This window comes from Ascaphus truei, chromosome 10, assembly GCF_040206685.1.
Source record: "Ascaphus truei isolate aAscTru1 chromosome 10, aAscTru1.hap1, whole genome shotgun sequence".
NCBI classification, from domain to species: domain Eukaryota; kingdom Metazoa; phylum Chordata; class Amphibia; order Anura; family Ascaphidae; genus Ascaphus; species Ascaphus truei.
This window is the reverse complement of record NC_134492.1, coordinates 20,727,256-20,746,347: the sequence shown is the minus strand read 5'-3', so window position 1 is coordinate 20,746,347 and position 19,092 is coordinate 20,727,256. Positions and strand designations below refer to the sequence as shown.

Below are 19,092 nucleotides of genomic sequence, written 5' to 3'. Positions count from 1 at the left end.
ATTTCTCTCCAGTCCTAATTCCCCAGGTTTTTGACAACTGGAGGGCAAGGGGTATTCACAGAGTGAGAGATATGGTGTGTGACGACAAACCACAATCTTCTGTATCGCTAGGGGACTACCACCAGTGTCGGATTTCCCATTAGGTCCGGATAGGGCGGCCAAAAATTTCCGCCACTATATGTTTCGCGACTTAATGGGAATGCCCTTGCCTGTGTCAGTCGCCCTCCTGCTCCTTAGGAATCCCAGCGTCAAATTACGCCGCGGACATCACGAACGTCGCATTTCCAAGGTCCGCTGGGATGCCAAAGGAGCAGGAGGGCTGCAGAAAGGAGGCGGCAGACGCAGCCAAGTGCCTTGGGGACGGCTGATTTTGAAATCCGCCGCTGACTACCACGGAATCCCTAAGAGTGAGAATTTTTTTGTTACCTTCAGATCAAAGGCTTTGTCCAGCAGTGCTGCCCATCCCCATTAAAAGAATGTATTTAGAAATACCTCACATTATGATGGCCACGTGATGCTCAATGGCAGCCCTCTGGATGAGCACAGAGGTACCGAATCTCAGCCATGTCAAACATAGAGTATGGTACTCTGTTAAAATGGAAGCGCTGACAGCTGTCCTTGGAGACACTTGCTCTAAATTCCAGAAAACGTGGCAGCCCTGGCTGATATACGACAATATCCAGTCGGCTAGGCGTCCACCTCATACACAAGACTCTACCCTCATCCGTCTCCCTAGGGTTAGATATGTATACACACTTGGTAGTCAAATTGGCTCATCTCCTACCATGTGGTCCTCCCTGATCGATTTCAGTTCAAGGTGGATTCTGGAATCTATAACAATATATACTGTAGTACCTGAAATAATGTAATATTTCTGTATAAGTGGAAAAGTTACCACTGAATCACCCCCCTCCCCTCCCCATTCCCCATATACTCTTTTGTACTCTCACGATCAAAAAACAATAACATTTTTTTTGGGGGGGGGGGGGGGGGGGGGAAATATCTCAGAAATTAATAATTTAACAGGCACCAATTATCCTCCTCTTTGTTATTTTGCTAATAATATCATAAGAAAATGTATTGATGTTCCCATATTTGAGGATTGTAAATGTGCTCTGGTCATTTGAAATTAATAAGGCTACTTTTTCTTACCACTAACTACCTACACATGTTTAATACAAGTGAATGTTTGTGATGGGGATCAATACTTTATTATAATTGAGCATTATTCCAGACCCTCTAATATTTGGCACATTAAAATAGATACTTTTTTTGCTGTGTCAGCATGGAATATGGGAGCTTTCAAGCAATTCACACCCTTTGAGGCCGAGTTCAGGGTTGCTGCTATGCGACGCGTGCGCACGTCTGTCGCAATTTCAGGTTGTTCGGTGGGAGTGTTCAAACTGAAAACTCCACCGGCGGAAAAGTGCAGCGTTGACGCTGCTACATTTTGCCGCTACAACCAAAAATGATATTTGGGGCTGCAGTTGCGTCACGTGAGCTGGTTCAGCGAACCAGCTCCGTGATACGTTCGCCACGCTCCCCGGCACATCCCCAAACGCCGCGACCCAACTCCTGCAGCCAAGGCACAGATCGCTGAGCTGCAGGAGCACGCGAGGGAGGCGCGCATGGATGCAAGCGTCCGTAGCATCTACCCTGAACTCGGCCTACACTGGCGACACACTTTATTCGAGCTCGGCTAGTCCCACGAATTCGGGTATACCCGGGTGTATTGAGGTTTGTGACTGTTTTCTGCCCGAGTGCATTGAGGTATTTTCCAGGCAGGGATTGAAGCATTTTATTCCCACTGGCTGCAATACTGCACAGTATATATATATATACTGCTTTACAATTCATGAATTTATGCCATCTGGTAGACACGCGAAGCATTGCAGCCTATTAAATCCTAATCATTATCATTTAACAGATCAGCCGCCCGTCAGCCAGGCATGAACCCAGGCTGGGAAGGCAAACGCAACGGGGCTTGTCAGAGGTGAGGAGCGGCGCATTCCAGGTATCTGCCAGGTACATACTGGGTATTTGCTCGAATAAAGTGTGTCGGTGCAGTAAGTAGGCTGAAGTTTCTGAGCTTCAACAGATGGAATGGTACATTTGGCCACGAGCAAAACGCTGCCATATGTTGCTGTGGGGCAGCTCGGTGCTGGACATTTCACCGCAATGACCGCCGCACATCCAACCCGACAAGCCAGGTTTGCTGCACCCCACCACACCGACAAGCCAGGTCTGATAAGTGCATGTCTAAATGTCCCGCATGGGACCGCTACACTGCCTAGATCGGCCACTCCAATGCACCACCTTTAAATGCCCCGCGCAGGACATTAAAAGATGGCGCGTGAGAGTGGCCAATCTAGGCAGTGTAGTGGTTCCTCACAGGACATTTAAACATGCACTTATCAAATCTGGCTTGTCGGAGTGGGGGCGCGTGCGGCGGACATCGTGGCAAATGCCCTGGGTGTGACTTGTCCCAGTGGCATTCAAACGTCCTAGACCATTCAATAGACACATCTGGCTTTAATAGTTACAAGACAAAAACAAAAGGAACAGTGTCTGCTACATAGGTACAGTTTGAAGATGGGTTATTCTTAATCAGAGATTACATGTTTCATGAACTATTCTCTCGCTTGCTTCATTTTTTTTAACCTCCAATTCTCTCCAAGACCCTCTACAATCTGGCTTCCGCACTGCTCACTCTATCGAAACAACCTTTACCAAAATAACTAATGACCTCCATGCTGCCAAAAATAAATGTCATTGCACCCTGCTTCTATTACTCAACCTCTGCAGCTTTTGATACTGTGGACCAGAGCCATCTTTAAGAATTGTTGGGGCCCTGTGGTAAATGTAAATTGGGAGCCCCAACAAAGTCACATTTAAATACAAATACAGTTTTTATTGAACAAAATTTAAAAAATATTGAAATTCTGCAAATATTACTACAAACACAAACATTGTATTTATTTACGTGTCTCTTTCTGTTTTTTTTTTATTTGCAAAGTCACAAATAACATAATGAAATTCGATTTTATGAAGTCCTGCATATCTGATTCGATTGTCATCAAGGAAAGAGCGTACAATCTTGGTTGAAGCATCAGCAGCGGAGCTCATTCTTAAACCGCGATTATACTTGGGGCTTGCGCGACCGAGACTGCGTGACTTCACGCACACAACATGCACTAGGCTGTAGGGCTGGAAGTGATCGGGAGGCGTGGCAGGAGTGTCACACAGCTGGTTCGTCCTCATTGGCTGAACCACTCACCTGACGTGGCCGTGACGCGCGAAAAAAACACAAATTGTATTTTTGAAAAACGCCCGCGCGGTCGCTCTGCAGCGCTACGCGCGAAGTATGTGCGCCTTCATTGGTTTACATTAATTGTTCCGGCGTAAAGCGCATGCGCGCCGCAAGTATAATCGCGGCCTTAATAAGTTTCAACTTTACAGTGTGGCCACTATTTATAGGAAAATTTCAATTTCAATGTTAGTTATTTTTTTTAAATACATTTCCTGACAAATTAATTCAAATACCTATTCCATAACAAATTGTAGAAACATTATCTGTGAATACATTTTTTTTAATATATATAAGAAGTTAGGCCATATAAAATTAAAAGCGACCTGTTGTAAACACACAATTAAAAAAAAAAAAAGATGATAATTACGTAACTGTAAGTATATACGATAAGTAACTTTTGCTGCATTCAGAAACTTCTCGTTTACAAGTATGTCCTGTGCAGTTATAACAATACATGGTTACATTAAATGAACAGAGGTTATACAGTCAATTCACAGACATGTCATGGACAGTTACTTTTTTGTATCACTACAATGGTGTGTTTCAGCATGTTACATTTCACCTATCACCATCCTCCCAGCGCCTCATTTTCATTGATTTGCTTATTTTGACACCGTACGTTTTCATCGGTGTATAACTTAACAAAATGAATCCCTTTTGCTTCCATTCACCCACACCGCCCGTGTTGCCCATGCACTGCGTGTTTTACGGGCACACCGTCATATGGTTGTTGCAGCAGGGTGCTGCTTTCCACGCGCAGTGTGACGCCCCACAGGATGCGTGAACACTGGAAAGGGTTTAAACCCCCCACACCACGTGTTGCAGACAATGGCGAGCGAGGGCAGCAAGGCGGTGTCAGGGAGGGGGCGGGGTCATCGGAAGCCGGTGGGCGGGGCGCCGGTGGTGGGCGGGTATAAGAGCAGGTCCCGGCCCGGACAGTGGGAATACGCTCTGCCATTTTTTCCATTCCTTTCTCTCGTTTCCTCGTGGGGGGATTTTTGGGCTGTTACCCGGAACTCCCGCTGATTGCTCGCGCCATGGCCAAAGAGAAAGGGACAGCCGCGTCGGAAACAGAGAAGTAAGAGCTCGCCGGCGCGTGAGGGGGAGCCGGTAGTATGCCGGCGCGTGAGGGGGAGCCGGTGGTATACCGGAGCCGGCGCGTGAGGGGGAGCCGGTAGTATGCCGGCGCGTGAGGGGGAGCCGGTGGTATACCGGAGCCGGCGCGTGAGGGGAAGCTGAGCACTGCAGGTTATCTGCTCCTGGCAGTTCGTTGCCCCATGTATATTCGTAGAATTGTGATAGTGCTGAACGAGCCAATAATAGATTGAGGCTTTGGGGCCTAGGCCGTGAGGAGAGGCGACATATCCGAGGGGGAGGGTGGTACTCGGTAATCCCGTAAGGAAGTCGGGGGCTGCCCTGATACCACGTGACGCCGCTCAGGCTTCCCTCTCTCGGGTGTCGGGGTCACATACATATTTTCCCGCCGCTTCTAGGTTTGAGTGATTGGGGTAGGGGGATGAACACCGCCCGCTCTGATTACGCTTTGTCTGCGCGCTGCTTGTCCTGGTAACAGGTCTGGAGGATTCCTATTGGTTGCTCTAGCACGAGAGGTTTCTGATTGGCTGTTGGCGCGCGAGTCTCCTCAGAGCTCGTGGCGCTTTGTGTGGCGGCCGGTGGCGCGTTTGACTCGTGAGGTGACGAGCTGTGATTTGGCGCGAAACCTTTGAAGGTGCATGTCTCAGGCGCACTTACTCACACTTGTGTGTTGTGGGGGGAGTGAGGCAACAAGCGATCATCCGAATCTTGTGTAGTTTTTTTTTTTTTTTAAGAAACCTTTTACAGGCCTAAAAGTAAGATCCAAAATGGTAACCTGCTGAAGTATGGGTTGTTGCTAATTATGGTCACCCCGATGCATACAGCCGGAGCCCACAACCGCATGTCTGTGTAATCACCTTACTTTCTTAAAAAGAGTACTTAAGCATGTTTACATACGGTATTCTAATGCAATGCTGGCGTACAGAAAGGACTTGGTTTAGTTCTTGCTGTTAAGGATGATGCTGTACATTTTGTAAAGGGCTGAATACATTGTTGGCCCTAATATAAATAAAACATGTCTGTACCAACATGCATACTGTATGTACCTTACACAATATGGTAGTGAGTGCAAACCATGCCTAGTACTCTTAAGTGTTTTTACTTTCAAGATCAAGGGATTTGGAAAATGGCTGACCTAAATGTTTGTCTGTAGGATGGAAGATGTTGCTGCACCATCAACCTCTGCTGATCAGACTGAAGGGTAAGCTCTTGTGCTGTGGCACCAGCACTCTATTGAACAAGCCGTTCCTGCTACTACTTTATTTTATACTGGGGGTCCAAACGCCACTAATTTGCTTTGGGGTTCCTGAAGTACTTAACAGTGAAGTTATTGGGTTGCAATCTCGCTCAGGGGAAACAAAATGGTTTCAAATCTGGCCAATAGGCAGTTGCAACCTAATTGGTGGCGACTTCCTGTTGGAAACCAGGGTGCAATACTTGCAACTTCACCAGGAAATATCTCAATGTTCCCTGGAGCTGAAAATACCAGCTTGTTTTTTTCATGTGCTATAGAATTGTTACTTCAACAGGAGTGCTAATGATAAATCATCATCAGTTATCTCTTGCTGCCCAAAGTACTTTAAATTAATAATTGACTGCACGTGTGACGTTCTCGGTTACTTGGTGTGCATTCTATATTTTTTGCTTCCTTTTATAGGGTGGATGTGAATTGTGTAGCGGAAGCTAAGAAACTTATGGGCCTGGGCCACAGGCATTTGGTAATGAAGGACATGCGTGCTGCAGTGAATGCGTTCCAGGAGGCCAGCAGCCTTCTGTGAGTATTTGTATCACTTGCACAATTATGCTTTGTAGATTATTTGTAAAACATACAGGACACCTGCAAGCTCATATTGAACCCCCAAAATAACGTGTGTGTGTGTGTGTGTGTGTGTGTGTGTGTGTGTGTGTGTGTGTGTGTGTGTGTGTGTGTGTGTGTGTGTGTGTGTGTGTGTGTGTGTGTGTGTGTGTGTGTGTGTGTGTGTGTGTGTGTGTGTGTGTGTGTGTGTGTGTGTGTGTGTGTGTGTGTGTGTGTGTGTGTGTGTGTGTGTGTGTGTGTGTGTGTGTGTGTGTGTGTGTGTGTGTGTGTGTGTGTGTGTGTGTGTGTGTGTGTGTGTGTGTGTGTGTGTGTGTGTGTGTGTGTGTGTGTGTGTGTGTGTGTGTGTGTGTGTGTGTGTGTGTGTGTGTGTGTGTGTGTGTGTGTGTGTGTGTGTGTGTGTGTGTGTGTGTGTGTGTGTGTGTGTGTGTGTGTGTGTGTGTGTGTGTGTGTGTGTGTGTGTGTGTGTGTGTGTGTGTGTGTGTGTGTGTGTGTGTGTGTGTGTGTGTGTGTGTGTGTGTGTGTGTGTGTGTGTGTGTGTGTGTGTGTGTGTGTGTGTGTGTGTGTGTGTGTGTGTGTGTGTGTGTGTGTGTGTGTGTGTGTGTGTGTGTGTGTGTGTGTGTGTGTGTGTGTGTGTGTGTGTGTGTGTGTGTGTGTGTCCAGAGACAGAACATAAAACAAAGATAGAGCTCAGTCACATCCAGTGAAACCTATACACGGTGCTTGCTTGCAGTATGATTGTGACAAATGTAATACAGAGTGCTTTTCCTGGTAATGTACAGGTTAATAAAAGCTTCAATCAGACTTAGAACTATGCAACTAATTTTGACAGATTTATTATAAATCATTCTTCCTGGTAATACACAGGTTATTAAGAATTTATATTAGTGTTAGGTACCCTTGAGATGTGATCTGCCGTGTAGTGGCTCAGGGGCTTACAACACTTTGGCCAAAATGTTCAACTAAAAGACCATTTTATTTAAGATATCTATCTATACATATATATTTAGGCACTGTACCGTGTATAGGTTTCACTGGATATGCACTGAGCTCTGTCTGTGTTTCATGTTCTGTCTCTGATTTTTAAATTTGTAGATTATTTACCTGTTGCCTTCAACATGCTCATTAACACGTTTGTTCTGAAACTTTTCCGTTTCGGTGTCCCCTGTCGTATTGAAATGTTTCTGTTCAATTTGCAGAGCTAAGAAGTATGGTGAAACAGCTGATGAGTGTGCTGAAGCCTTCTATTCCTATGGAATGGGTCTTCTTGAACTGGCGAGGTGTGTATGAATTATGTCTTAAGAAAATGACAAATAGGGGAGTAGCACTGACTGTTACATCCTCAACCTACATTGCAAGTCTGCCTGGGAAAAATGTGGGCAAACGTAACTTTGTTTGGTTCTTGTCAACAGGACTTTGTCTTTATGGGTTGTGTGCAAATCTTTAGCATTAGAATTCGGCATCACCTCAGGGGACCTTGTGCTTTTAACTGGCCAATCCTGATATTGGAAGACTATGGGGGGTGGGGGAGCGGGCTTCATGGCTTCTTTTGTCCAACTTGTACTGATTTGGCTTTGCCAGGCAATTGGATGAACAAACAATTGGACTGTTTTAGCCAGTGACTATATGAAAGCCTGTACCAATTAACATTAAGAATTTGTGAATTGTAAATGAAATCAAAGTGCACGTTAAGGATTGTGATGGTGAAACAATCCAGATGGGGTTGGGGGGTACGGCTGGCACTAGAGCACCTCACCTGGTGCCCACTGGGAGGCGAATTCTAAAGTGTGCTCAGCCTGTGTATGGGAGTGCATCACTGCCAGGAACCTCACCACAATATCTATTGTTGCCTCCCCTTCCAAACCGTTTTCAGTCTTATAAATGGCCTGTTTCTTGCCAATGCCAGGAACAGGTTGGCTGGTAGGTGAAAAAGTGCAGCCAGAAATGCAGAAAGTCCCCCATGGTAAATAAGAGGAGCTGCAGTCTGGCGCAGCTAAAATAAATAAGGTACATGGAATCCTGCTTGCCACAAGGTGCAATTGGCAGGGGTGTGTGAAGTGAGCCAAGTAATTTCCTGTGCTCTGGACAATGGAGCAGCCTACGCATTCTCCAGTCTCTAACTGCTGCATGAAGCTTTAAAACAGGTGGGGGAGAACTGACTGTTTCCCTGTCCTTATTTTAATTCTCAAATTTAAATGACAAATTTATAAGAATGATGTTTTTGGCAGATTACTAAATTGCCCATACCATATGGGGAAATAAGTCATGCCCTGCAGTCTTGTAGAAGGATTCTTTGTTTCTTTAAGAGTGGAGAATGGTGTTTTGGGTAATGCCCTGGAAGGGATGCCAGAAGACGAGGAGGGAGAAAAAGAGGAGGATCCCAATATTCCAAGTGCAGATAATCTAGACGGTATGTCTGATTCCAATGCAAACTGTGGAGGTACGACTTCTAAGCAGCACGGTACATTATGCACGATTCCTTTCCCTGCATGCTGATTAAGAACTTCTCGCTGCAAACAGACCAGGCTGATTTTTAACTTATTTGCGCTCTGCCAGCTGTTTCTCAAACATCGCAACTTTTGCATAATTTGCATATTCCTTTTTCCCGTGAGTACTCTAATGTTTATAGCAAAAGAACTGGCTACGTAGTCTTGTTTTTAATATTTTTTAATTTGCCACTTAATCGGGGTACGTTTATCCATGGTTTATTTTTATTTTTTTTAGTATACCACTACATAATATCAGAACTAAAGTTACATCCTGAAGTTCTATAACTGCACTTGCTATGCATGGAAATCTCTGCTCCGCTAAATTTATATAGTGGTTAATCGACATGGCGGGGTGCAAATAGAAATGATGTATCCAACTTGTAAAACACGTTACATTGGTTTTCAGCCGATATCCTCAAATTACCCACGTGTGCCTTTACTTGGCTATTACCTAACATCTGTAAAACTAGTAAACTACTGTGTATGCCATTTCTACCAATGGGAAACAGTGTTGGTGAATACTTTTGCTTGTCATAAGACAAATCTAATGGTGCTAAATCACTACTCTGATATGCATGGTGGGGAGTTGCTGCACTGCATTTATTTTAGCATGGATTATAAGTGTCCTTAAGAGGCATTTGTTTCTAAGTGAAGATAATATCTGCATGATTACAATACTGTATCCAATTACTTTCAGATGTTACTCTTATAATGGGTTAGGGTAGGCTTAATTTCTATTATCAACTTCGGATCTGACATGGCCTTTAATTCCTGTTTGGAAGCCATACCTACATAGTTTCTTCTATGAATAGTTGTCAGAAAGCAGAAAATAGTTTTGAGAAATTAAGTGGGTGAAGTACTGTATATATTGATATTGCAGTACCCATCACTAAAATGGAAGAATTTCTCTATTCTTAATATTCCATAAATGTTTAGAGAAAGAAAGGGAGCAGTTGAGAGAGCAGGTATATGACGCAATGGCAGAAGATGAAGAGAAATCTGCCAAAGGAAATGCTGAAACTGAAAAAAAAGAAAATAATGAAGTTGATGTAGAAATGGAAGAATGTGAGAAGCCTGAAGCTGCAGAGAAGGGAAACACAGAAACTACTCAATGTATAACACCTGAGAAGAACACTGAAGCGAGAGAGGCCAAGGAAAAAGTTGAGGAAATGCCTGACTCTAAAGAGGTTAAGATTGAAGATCAGAACATGGCTGAAGCTGGGGATAAAGCTGCAGGAGATGAAACAAAGGAAGATGTTAAAGAAAAGCTAGAAGATAAACCAAAAGATGGTGATAAAGAAAAGCTGGAAGAGAGACCTGCAGTAGAGCAAGCAGTGACAGAAGATAAACCAAAAGAAGATGGTGATAAAGAGAAGCTACAAGAGAAAGACGCGGCAGTAGACAAACCAAAGGAAGGTGGTGATAAAGTGACGCTAGAAGAAAAAGCAGCGGTAACATCCGCAGACAAGCCTGCAGACAAAAGTGAAGATGCTGAAAAGAGAAATGCAACATTGCCAGCCAAGACTGAAAAGGAAGAAAAAGCAGCTTCCAAGGAGGAAAACAAGGAAGAAAAGGTGGCTTCCAAGGAGGAAAACAAGGGAGAAAAGGTGGCTTCCAAGGAGGAAAACAAGGGAGAAAAGGTGGCTTCCAAGGAGGAAAACAAGGGAGAAAAGGTGGCTTCCAAGGAGGAAAACAAGGGAGAAAAGGCGGCTTCCAAGGAGGAAAACAAGGAAGAAAAGGCGGCTTCCAAGGAGGAAAAAAAGGGAGAAAAGGCGGCTTCCAAGGAGGAAAAAAAGGGAGAAAAGGCGCCTTCCAAGGAGGAAAACAAGGGAGAAAAGGCGGCTTCCACGGAGGAAAACAAGGGAGAAAAGGCGGCTTCCAAGGAGGAAAACAAGGGAGAAAAGGCGGCTTCCAAGGAGGAAAACAAGGGAGAAAAGGCGGCTTCCACGGAGGAAAACAAGGGAGAAAAGGCGGCTTCCAAGGAGGAAAACAAGGGAGAAAAGGCGGCTTCCAAGGAGGAAAACAAGGAAGAAAAAGCAGCTTCAGCTTCCAAGGAGGAAAACAACAAAGATAAAGTGGCTTTGGCTTCCAAGGAGGAAAACGGGGAAGAAAAAGCTGTTGAAAGTGAAGAGAAACCGGAGGAAGATGAGGACAATGAAGACAAAGACCCAATGGAGGGTGAGGAAGGTAACTGAGGGGGCTGTAATTCTTTGGGTGTGACTTGAGGTGAGGAGTTGCATTTAGTCTTCCATTTGACTTTTCCTGATCTTTGTTTAAACCTTTTTTTCAATGAATACTTGAGACAAACGGCGCACTTCAATGCTAGCTTCTCGGTGAATCCAATAAAAACAACTTGATGACGGCTAAGGTCAGAATGGGGGCTTTGCATGCACCTGGGTCAGACTATCTTCCCAATATCTGTTCTGCACTATATTGAACCCTTCTGGTGTTGGTGGCAGTCTTTAAGAATTCACCGGTTTTGGAATAGAATAGATTTGAAAATCATTTTAGTTGGTCTATTAACGTTTACATTGTGTGCAGTTCTCACTAGTTCAGTTTGACTTCCCTTTTCACTGCCAACACTGGTTCCCCTAGCTAATATTAGATCAAGATCTTCAATTATCAATGCTGACTTCTAAACTTCAGTGGTAGGTTGTATTTCATGTCCGATCTCATTTCAGACGAAGGTGTGGAATCTGAAGAAAATGAAGACACAGAAGACAAGGTGAGGCAGAGGAAAGGATACAGGGAAGTGGCAAGGTTGCCTTTAATACAGGCATACCCCGCATTAACATACACAATGGGACCGGAGCATGTATGTAAAGCGAAAATGTACTTAAAGTGAAGCACTACTTTTTCCCACTTATCGATGCATGTACAGTACGGCAATCGTCATACGTGCATAATGGATGTAAATAACGCCTTTGTAACAGGCTCTATAATCTCCCCGCTTGCGCACAGCTTTGGTACAGGTAGGGAGCCTTTATTGCTGTTCAGGATGTGCTGACAGGCGCATGCGCGAGCTGCCGTTTGCCTATTGGGCGATATGTACTTACTCGCGAGTGTACTTAAAGTGAGTGTCCTTAAAGCGAGGTATGCCTGTAATGGATGGATTTCTAGTGTTTAATTGTTTCCATTTTCAGATTTATATATCTATATATCCATATCCTCACACCCCTGAGACTCTCTGCATTCTCAATCGCCAATATTCCTGCATTACTGTTGTCGCTAAAGATGTTGGGCTATTGAGATGAGGTGGCTTTTTTTTTTTTTTTTTTTTCCAACAATCAAAAATGTCTTAATTTTAAAGCCTGTCATGTAACACATTTAGAGTGCAACATTTACTGACTTATAAGCCACTTTGATAAGTTTCCCACTTGACCTGGCACCTAATGTGTAAGCTGGTGGGATGTGAAAATGAATGCCTTGCTGTCTCCTTGATCTCTGAAAAAATCAAGTTGGGTACATTTGTACTGTTTACCCAAATTAAGAGATTTCATTTTTTCCCCTTCTAACTGTTTACCACTTCATACACACATGAGATATTTAGATACTCCATTTTAAAATGTGTTTTGTCTGTTTTCCCAAACAGGAGAATGAAGAGGATGATGTTGGAAGTCTGCAGCTTGCTTGGGAAATGTTGGAGCTGGCCAAAGTTATCTTTCAGAGGTAACTTGCTGAATTGAAAGGCTAACTGACCCGATCACTAAATGAGTCTCTGGAAATGTGTTAATGAGAACAAAAACTCTTGCAGGCAACAGACAAAGGAATCCCAGCTAAAAGCTGCTCAAGCTCATCTAAAACTGGGAGAAGTTAGCATCGAGTCAGGTAAATGTCTGAATTTGTTGGCTATAGAACAATTTTGTGTATCCTAATTGCAGGTGCACATTTGGGGTTCATGTACAATATCCATGTAACTAGAAAATGTACTTGGATGAAGGCATGGCTGCTTATGTCTTAAAACTGTACATGACTTGCTGTAGTTAATTTATTGCAATATTGACCTTTATTGTATTCTATAAAGTGGTTTTGTCCTGTGCTTTATTTTTTATAATAGAAAACTATTCCCAGGCAGTGGAGGACTTCGTAGCATGCTTAAACATCCAGAAGAAGCACCTAGAAGAACATGACCGGCTTCTTGCGGAGACTCACTACCAACTAGGTTTAGCATACCAGTATAGCAACAAGCATGAGGAGGCAATCTCTCATTTCAATCAGTCTGTTGTGGTGATTGAGAAGAGGATGGGTAAGTGCATGGCTGGAATACATAGCCTTTTGTCAGTTTGTGCTTTCATTCTATTAAATCACAAAGTAACAATCTATACATGTTCTCTGTAATACAGCATGTAGTTCTAATAGCCGTATTGGTCAAATCGTTCTTCCCAATGTACGTTTCAGAAATCCTGATTCAAAACCTCTATACACTTCTGAGCTCCAATGTTTTGGTATTGTTGCCTACAACAAATCTGTTTATACATGTAATGGCTCTGTTTTTTTGTAACAGTTTTACCATTTATCCTATCCATTTGGTGGTAATAAAACAGTGGGGCTGCCACATCAGCTCTGAAGTAGTGCATCTTGAAACACTGTTCATACACTTGGTATTCATTCTTCTGGTGTAGGGCTGGTTTAACATTCGTCTATTCTGCTCAACAGTTGTGCTCACATTGCAAATGGAAAAGGCTGCAGGAGAACCTGCTCTTGACGTCCAGAAGGAAATGGATGAACTGAAGGGATTACTTCCTGATATCAAAGAGAAGATTGAAGATTCAAAGGAAGCTCAAACTGAAAAATCAACTGAATTGTCTATTAAAGAGACTCTGGTTAGTAATGTTTTAACAAGATGTCTTTCATAGTGAAATGTTCTCCCCACCACCTTTTGGGTTAGGGTGTCCATCTCTAAACTTGTGACTTGTCCTAAGTTTACAAGTGTCTAGTATCAAAATTACTGACTAGCACTGGTACACACAACATTGTTAAATGAAACCTACTGTTTCAGTGGATTTTGGTTTAATGTACAGTACTTTGTGTAATCATTACTGTTTTACTTTAGGCTGGCGGATCCTCTTCTGGCTTTTCCCAAGAAAATGGAGGCACTTCTGTATCTGCTGTAAGATTTGCAATTTCATAGACTAGTTAATTGCTAAACACCCTTTTCCCCCAATGTAGATTTAAGTTTCCTTTAGCTCCTACTCGCATGTTGAGTGGTTGTAGTAATTGTAGAATTTTTTTCCATTCCTGACTTTGCTTCCAGAATGACGTTCTATTATCTTTTCAGATCCCAGTGAAAAAGAGTAGTGACGGAGCAGTACCTGCTACCAACTGTGCGTCAGACATTTCTCATCTAGTCAGGAAAAAGGTAGTTTTTCCTTGGAATACTTGGAGACTAGTAGATAAAAATGCTTTGATCCGAGTCGTGCCTAATATTTGATTAGCCTAGGACGAAGCTTCCTGTTAAAGTGTGTGGTATTGCTTGAAGGATTTTCTGAAGACTGATTTGGGAGGGAGAAATATTCAAACTTTTATTTTATATATTTTATTTGTATGTGGGAAGGGGACATGTGTTAACAAGGACCTAAAGTTGTGGGATTTTTCTTTCTCCCTTCAAGAGGAAACCTGAAGAGGAGAGTCCACTAAAAGAGAAGGAAGCAAAGAAATCCAAGCAGGAGCTGGTTGCGAATGGAGCGGGCAGTGGCGATGCAGTAGTACCTACAAATGAGGCAGCAGAAAAGGCTGAGGAGGTAATATTTTGTAGGACCATCTTAAAGCACCTATGCCGTTGGGAAGCATGGGGTTCTACACGGCTCAACTGCATGAATTTCAGATCTGGGGTTGCCCTGAGATATGGACTGTCCTCTTGCATGCAAGTACCATATTTAAAAAAAAAAAATCCTGCAGCACATGACCCCTCAAGGGATGATGTTGCAGCTTCCTCTTGGGATGCAGGGCCTTTAAACTAACGTTGTCTACTCAGCCCCGGGGCTATTAGCTGCAGCCCCTTCTGAGTTGTGCATCTGAGGAAGTAGGGGGGTATGTAGAGCAGAAATAAATATGGTTTATCTCCAGACACACCTGCTTCAAACGGTCAAAGAGGTAATGGTTCTTAAGAGTTGCCCTATCAGACTTAACATTGTAGCAGCATATTTCCAAAAGACTAATCACAGATGTTTGGTTTGTCTTACTCTTGGGGGGGGGGGAGAGAGAATGTAAGCCTTGGTGTTTAGTGCTCAATTTCCACCCACCCCATTGAGTCAAGTATATGTGTAATGTCTCCTGACAGTCTACGGCTGCGTCTATAGCGACAGCGTCGCATCAAAACAAATGCATTGCCGCCGTTGCGTGCACTTATAGTAAACGCAACATAGCAACAGCTTGGTTGCAATCGCTGGAAGTCATCTCCATTTTATTTTTCTCTTAAAGGTCTCTGCTTTAACATGCCCAGGCTTCATATCCTAATTTTCTAGCTAATGGAATTCTGGTGACTAGTTCTAAATATCCCTTTTTGCAATCTACTTTCTCTAACTTTTTTTTCTTTTACACCCCCCCCCCCCCCTCCACAGGAGGAGAAACACACACCCATGGAGACTGCAGCAGTTGAAAGCACTGCGTGATGAATTACCTCAGGGCAACTGATTTTTGTATATAATGTATTTTTTTTTTTTTTCCACTTTTGGTTGGGAGCATCCTTTTTGTAAAACAAATAAAGATTAAGCAGAAACCTCAATTTTTAGTTGTGATACTTAATCTACAAATGCAAATTTGTGGGTTTATTTAACATGAAGTAGGTTACTTGAAGGAAGTGTATAAAATAAGAATCATCAGTAGGCCAACTGTAGCAACTTGGCTGTGGAAAATTGTACAGATCTCAAATGTTATACTTCATGTAAATACATGATTGAGTGAAACAGATTTAGTTTGAATGCAACTCTTGATAAAGCCCCTATGTAAAATCCAAATCCAAAAAAAGTGATTAAATAGTTGACATAAGATCTAGCGGTGATCTAGTGTTTCCTAAATACTATTCCCCTTTGTCCTAATCTTCCTCATCTCCTATATTGATCTCAATGTGTAGTTCCTGTCTATATTAATCTGTTGCCGTAATCACCTGAGGCAATTTTGGGATTAAGGGTACTGTCCCTGCCTTAGAAACCATCAATTTGTACATGATGGCAATAAGAAAGTGACAAGGGTCCCCATAATGCAAGTACCTGTATATGAGCTTGTTTTTGTAAAGTGATATTGCTCAATATAACCCCACCGCCAAGATTAACCTGTAACATGCACACCCTACATGCATTTTGCCAGAGACATCTTTGGCAGTGGACCCCATTTGAGTAGGAAAGATTTACTACTGATTTCCCCCAATACTTTTGCAGTATTTGTAAAAATCCATTACACATGTTTTGAGTAGCATATATGTGAGGATTCTGTGGGTAGACAAAAGGCTTCAGTCACTATTCTAACTACAATTTAATATACTCCATATTCTGTCATTTTAAGTGGTCGATTTTTTTATACTGGTTATTCAAACGCCTGTTGTACGGGTTGGTGACCGAGTCTGGTTCCTGAAGTGGTGGCGTAGTAGTTTATACTGGTAGCTTCTCACTCCTGCACAATTCACTCTTCGACTGTGGTCCGGTGATGGGATGGTGTTGGGTTTTGAGAGACATACTGAAAAATGAATGGAATATGGACATTCAGTTTAATATGAAATGTGACATTCCAATCCGTTTTGAGAACGTAGATTTTTTTTTTTGTATGTATATCTTGATATAACGCCGAAAGTGTTCTCAGTGCTTCATAAAGAATACAGTATAGGGAATAAGTGTAGAAAAATCGGACAATAGGTAAGGAAATCAAATCCCTGCCCTGAAGAGTTTACAATCTGGTATGATGGGAGACTTACAGAGACAGCAGGTGAGGGAATAAGTGCTGTAGATGGCAGTGCTTGGCAACAATGGTTGGTACGAGTGACTGTGGAACAATAGCCACGAGTGCAGGTTATTGGGATGCTTGATTTGTGAGGCGAGTTTTAAGGTTAGTCAGTATTAAATCAGATGGGTTAAAACCATTAGCACGGAAGCGTGGGTGAGAGCAGGTGTGTATATGGCTGGGTCCAGCATTAGGAGAGGGCTCCAACAGCAGGAAGTAGATAGAGGCTGTGAATAGAGTATTTGTGGGGGTACTTTTTGAGATTGTTTGGGATTATGCTAAAATAAAGATGGTCTACAGCAAATAAACAGCCAGAATGAACAACATTTAGGCCTGCATGGCCCTTCGTCTGGTCCCATGAATAGCCAGTGTAATTATGGTGCAAAACCTTCAAGGCATTTGCATGGAGGATTTGACGCACATGGTTATGGTGATTGGAGCGTGATGGCCCACGTGGTACTGTCATTGGGTGGATTAAAGGCCATGTAGGCCCAAAACCTAGTTTCCAGCTGTTTTATTTTTTATTTTTATTGATTTCAAATCTGGAGTGTGGCCACTTTTCATATAAATAAGTTTTGATGGTGTTGGTAAGCAATTGGACTACATGCACTCTGATACGACATTGGTACCTGAATTTGAATGACTGGAGAGTGCTGCCCACACTCTCCATTAACATCCTGATTTGGGCTGCGCTGACGGCGATGTCGCGTCAAAAATGCATTGTTGCTGTCGTCGGCGCTTATAGTGCACGCGACGGTGCAACCAAGCGACAGTGCTACCAAAATCTGGTAGACTGTTATTTGATTTTTTTTTTTTTTTTTTCCAGTGACTGTCTCCCCTTGTGACCAATCGGAGAGCTTCTCTGTCCCTCTTTCAGACGTCACTGGCCTTGTAGCCAGCGATGTTGCCTAAACTTTAAATGCAACTATCGCAATGGCGATGGGTGACGTCATCGGTCGCGTTGCCAGCAGTATAAGCGCAGCCTTACTGCAAAAAAACAGCGGTGCATCATTGTCTTTAAAACTAAAGCAATATACCTTTCTGAACCAGTTTGCTAGCTGCTTCTTAAAGTCTTCTTCTTTCAGTCCATGGGGTATTAGCTCTGACAACTGTTCTCCACTTGGTTCTTTACTGTAAGAGTCAACAGGGTCTGATGGGAGGTAAGTCTGATTTATGTCCTGCAGTAGAACAGAACGCAATGTGCATATAATAGTATAAAAATAACATGGGCTGACAGGCAGACTTCTAACGCTTAACCTAGAGCAGAAGAAGAGTTGCAATGTGATCGTAAGTGTTATTTTTGTATGTGAAAGCCTGTGGCATTTGACAAACCCTGTGTGAATCTGCTACAAAGCTGTTACTTTGACGTTTGACAGTTCTTCCCATGTACTAGTGCAGTGGTTTAAAAAAGAAAAAAAAAATTCCCTTCCCCCTTGGGGCACGCCTCACAGTGCTCAATTGCTGAGGCACCCCTAAAATAGGACAGTCATATTAAACAGGATGGAGAGCCAGTCAGAGGGGACAGAAAATCACAGAAAATGCACATCCTCATGCTCTACTGCCCATGCTACTTCCTCCTCTGCTTGGTCACAGGCTCCTGACACCTCCTGATTGGCTACTGCTGGGAAATGCAGCCAATCAGAATAGAGGAATCTGCCCTGCTCAGGGAAATCCGTGACACTTTTGATCCCCTCATGGAACCCCGGTTGAGGAACACTGGTAGTGTAATAGCTGTGGTTTGCACTTACCTGCTGGTCATAGGTGTTAAGCTCTTCATCCCGCCTTCCATCTGCTATTCGAACAATTAAAGAGGCACTTGGCAACAGTTGAACCTAAGGCATTTAAGAAGAACATTTAAATTGGAGGGTATGGGGCTTTGATTTTAATTCATGGATAATTCCAGAAATATTGACTTTACAGCCCTAACGTTTCGGTCACTACTTACGGATTTTGACCTGGCAGTGTAATTTTACCTACAATAACGATCCTATAACCATGGTGACCGGTCTGAATTGCCTTAGTGACATCTCTATTTGGATGGCATTGAATTGTCTACAACGTAATGCTTCTAAATCCGAGCTGCTCCTAATGGGCCCTAAAAGCATCCGAAAAAATAATAAAACCAGTTGGAAAAAAAAAATAATCTTAACGTAGGGTGCCTCAGCACCAATCCTCTCCCCCACCCCCTAAGACCACTCAGTCTTTGACTGAGCCACCTCTGCTGAAGCAGGGGGATATCCTTAAAACCTGACCTGTTGAGGGGTTTTGAGGACTGGAGTTGGAAACCACTAGTATGTTCTGATACCAATTGGATTCTCGCACTGATATCCTGGATCTGGTTCCTGTTTTGTGGAACAGGGGCTTTTTTCCTCACCATTTTTTTCTGCTCCAGATCGTTTAGCGTCATGTCACAATCTCCTGCCTGCAACGCCGATATCGCTGCCTGAGGAGGA

The 19,092-nt window shown here is 43.3% G+C and overlaps 2 protein-coding genes across 16 annotated transcripts in view; one reads left to right on the top strand and one right to left on the bottom strand.

Moving 5' to 3' along the window:
• Window positions 1-4,197: 4,197 nt before the first annotated feature.
• NASP (nuclear autoantigenic sperm protein) lies at window positions 4,198-15,431 on the top strand. Of its 5 annotated transcripts, none has more exons than XM_075616126.1 (15): window positions 4,198-4,388; window positions 5,559-5,606; window positions 6,063-6,179; window positions 7,418-7,498; window positions 8,525-8,628; window positions 9,644-10,894; window positions 11,389-11,432; window positions 12,300-12,376; window positions 12,462-12,535; window positions 12,765-12,953; window positions 13,364-13,530; window positions 13,761-13,817; window positions 13,986-14,066; window positions 14,317-14,448; window positions 15,268-15,431. In XM_075616126.1, the coding sequence occupies exons 1-15, from the start codon at window positions 4,348-4,350 to the stop codon at window positions 15,316-15,318; spliced, it is 2,514 nt and encodes an 837-aa protein (XP_075472241.1). In that variant the 5' UTR covers window positions 4,198-4,347; the 3' UTR covers window positions 15,319-15,431. The 5 variants fall into 5 exon arrangements, with proteins under 5 accessions (XP_075472241.1, XP_075472240.1, XP_075472239.1 ...); XM_075616125.1 differs by having other exon boundaries at window positions 8,525-8,658; window positions 9,644-10,885; XM_075616124.1 differs by having other exon boundaries at window positions 8,525-8,658.
• CCDC17 (coiled-coil domain containing 17) overlaps window positions 15,395-19,092 on the bottom strand; it is a 44,336-nt gene continuing 40,638 nt past the window's right edge. For 2 of the 11 annotated variants that reach the window (XR_012804057.1, XR_012804059.1), the window contains exons 29-31: window positions 19,014-19,082; window positions 18,613-18,734; window positions 18,388-18,471 (exon numbers count right to left, since the gene is read on the bottom strand). Coding sequence is in view for 3 of the 11 variants with exons in the window: in XM_075616120.1 (XP_075472235.1) it covers window positions 16,325-16,378; window positions 17,677-17,817; window positions 18,388-18,471; window positions 19,014-19,082 (348 nt within the window). In the remaining 8 variants the exon portion in view is untranslated. Of the gene's footprint in view, window positions 16,379-17,676; window positions 17,818-18,387; window positions 18,472-18,612; window positions 18,735-18,891; window positions 19,083-19,092 lie in introns of those variants that run through there. The other 9 variants (XR_012804055.1, XM_075616120.1, XM_075616122.1 and 6 more) reach the window with 9 other exon arrangements.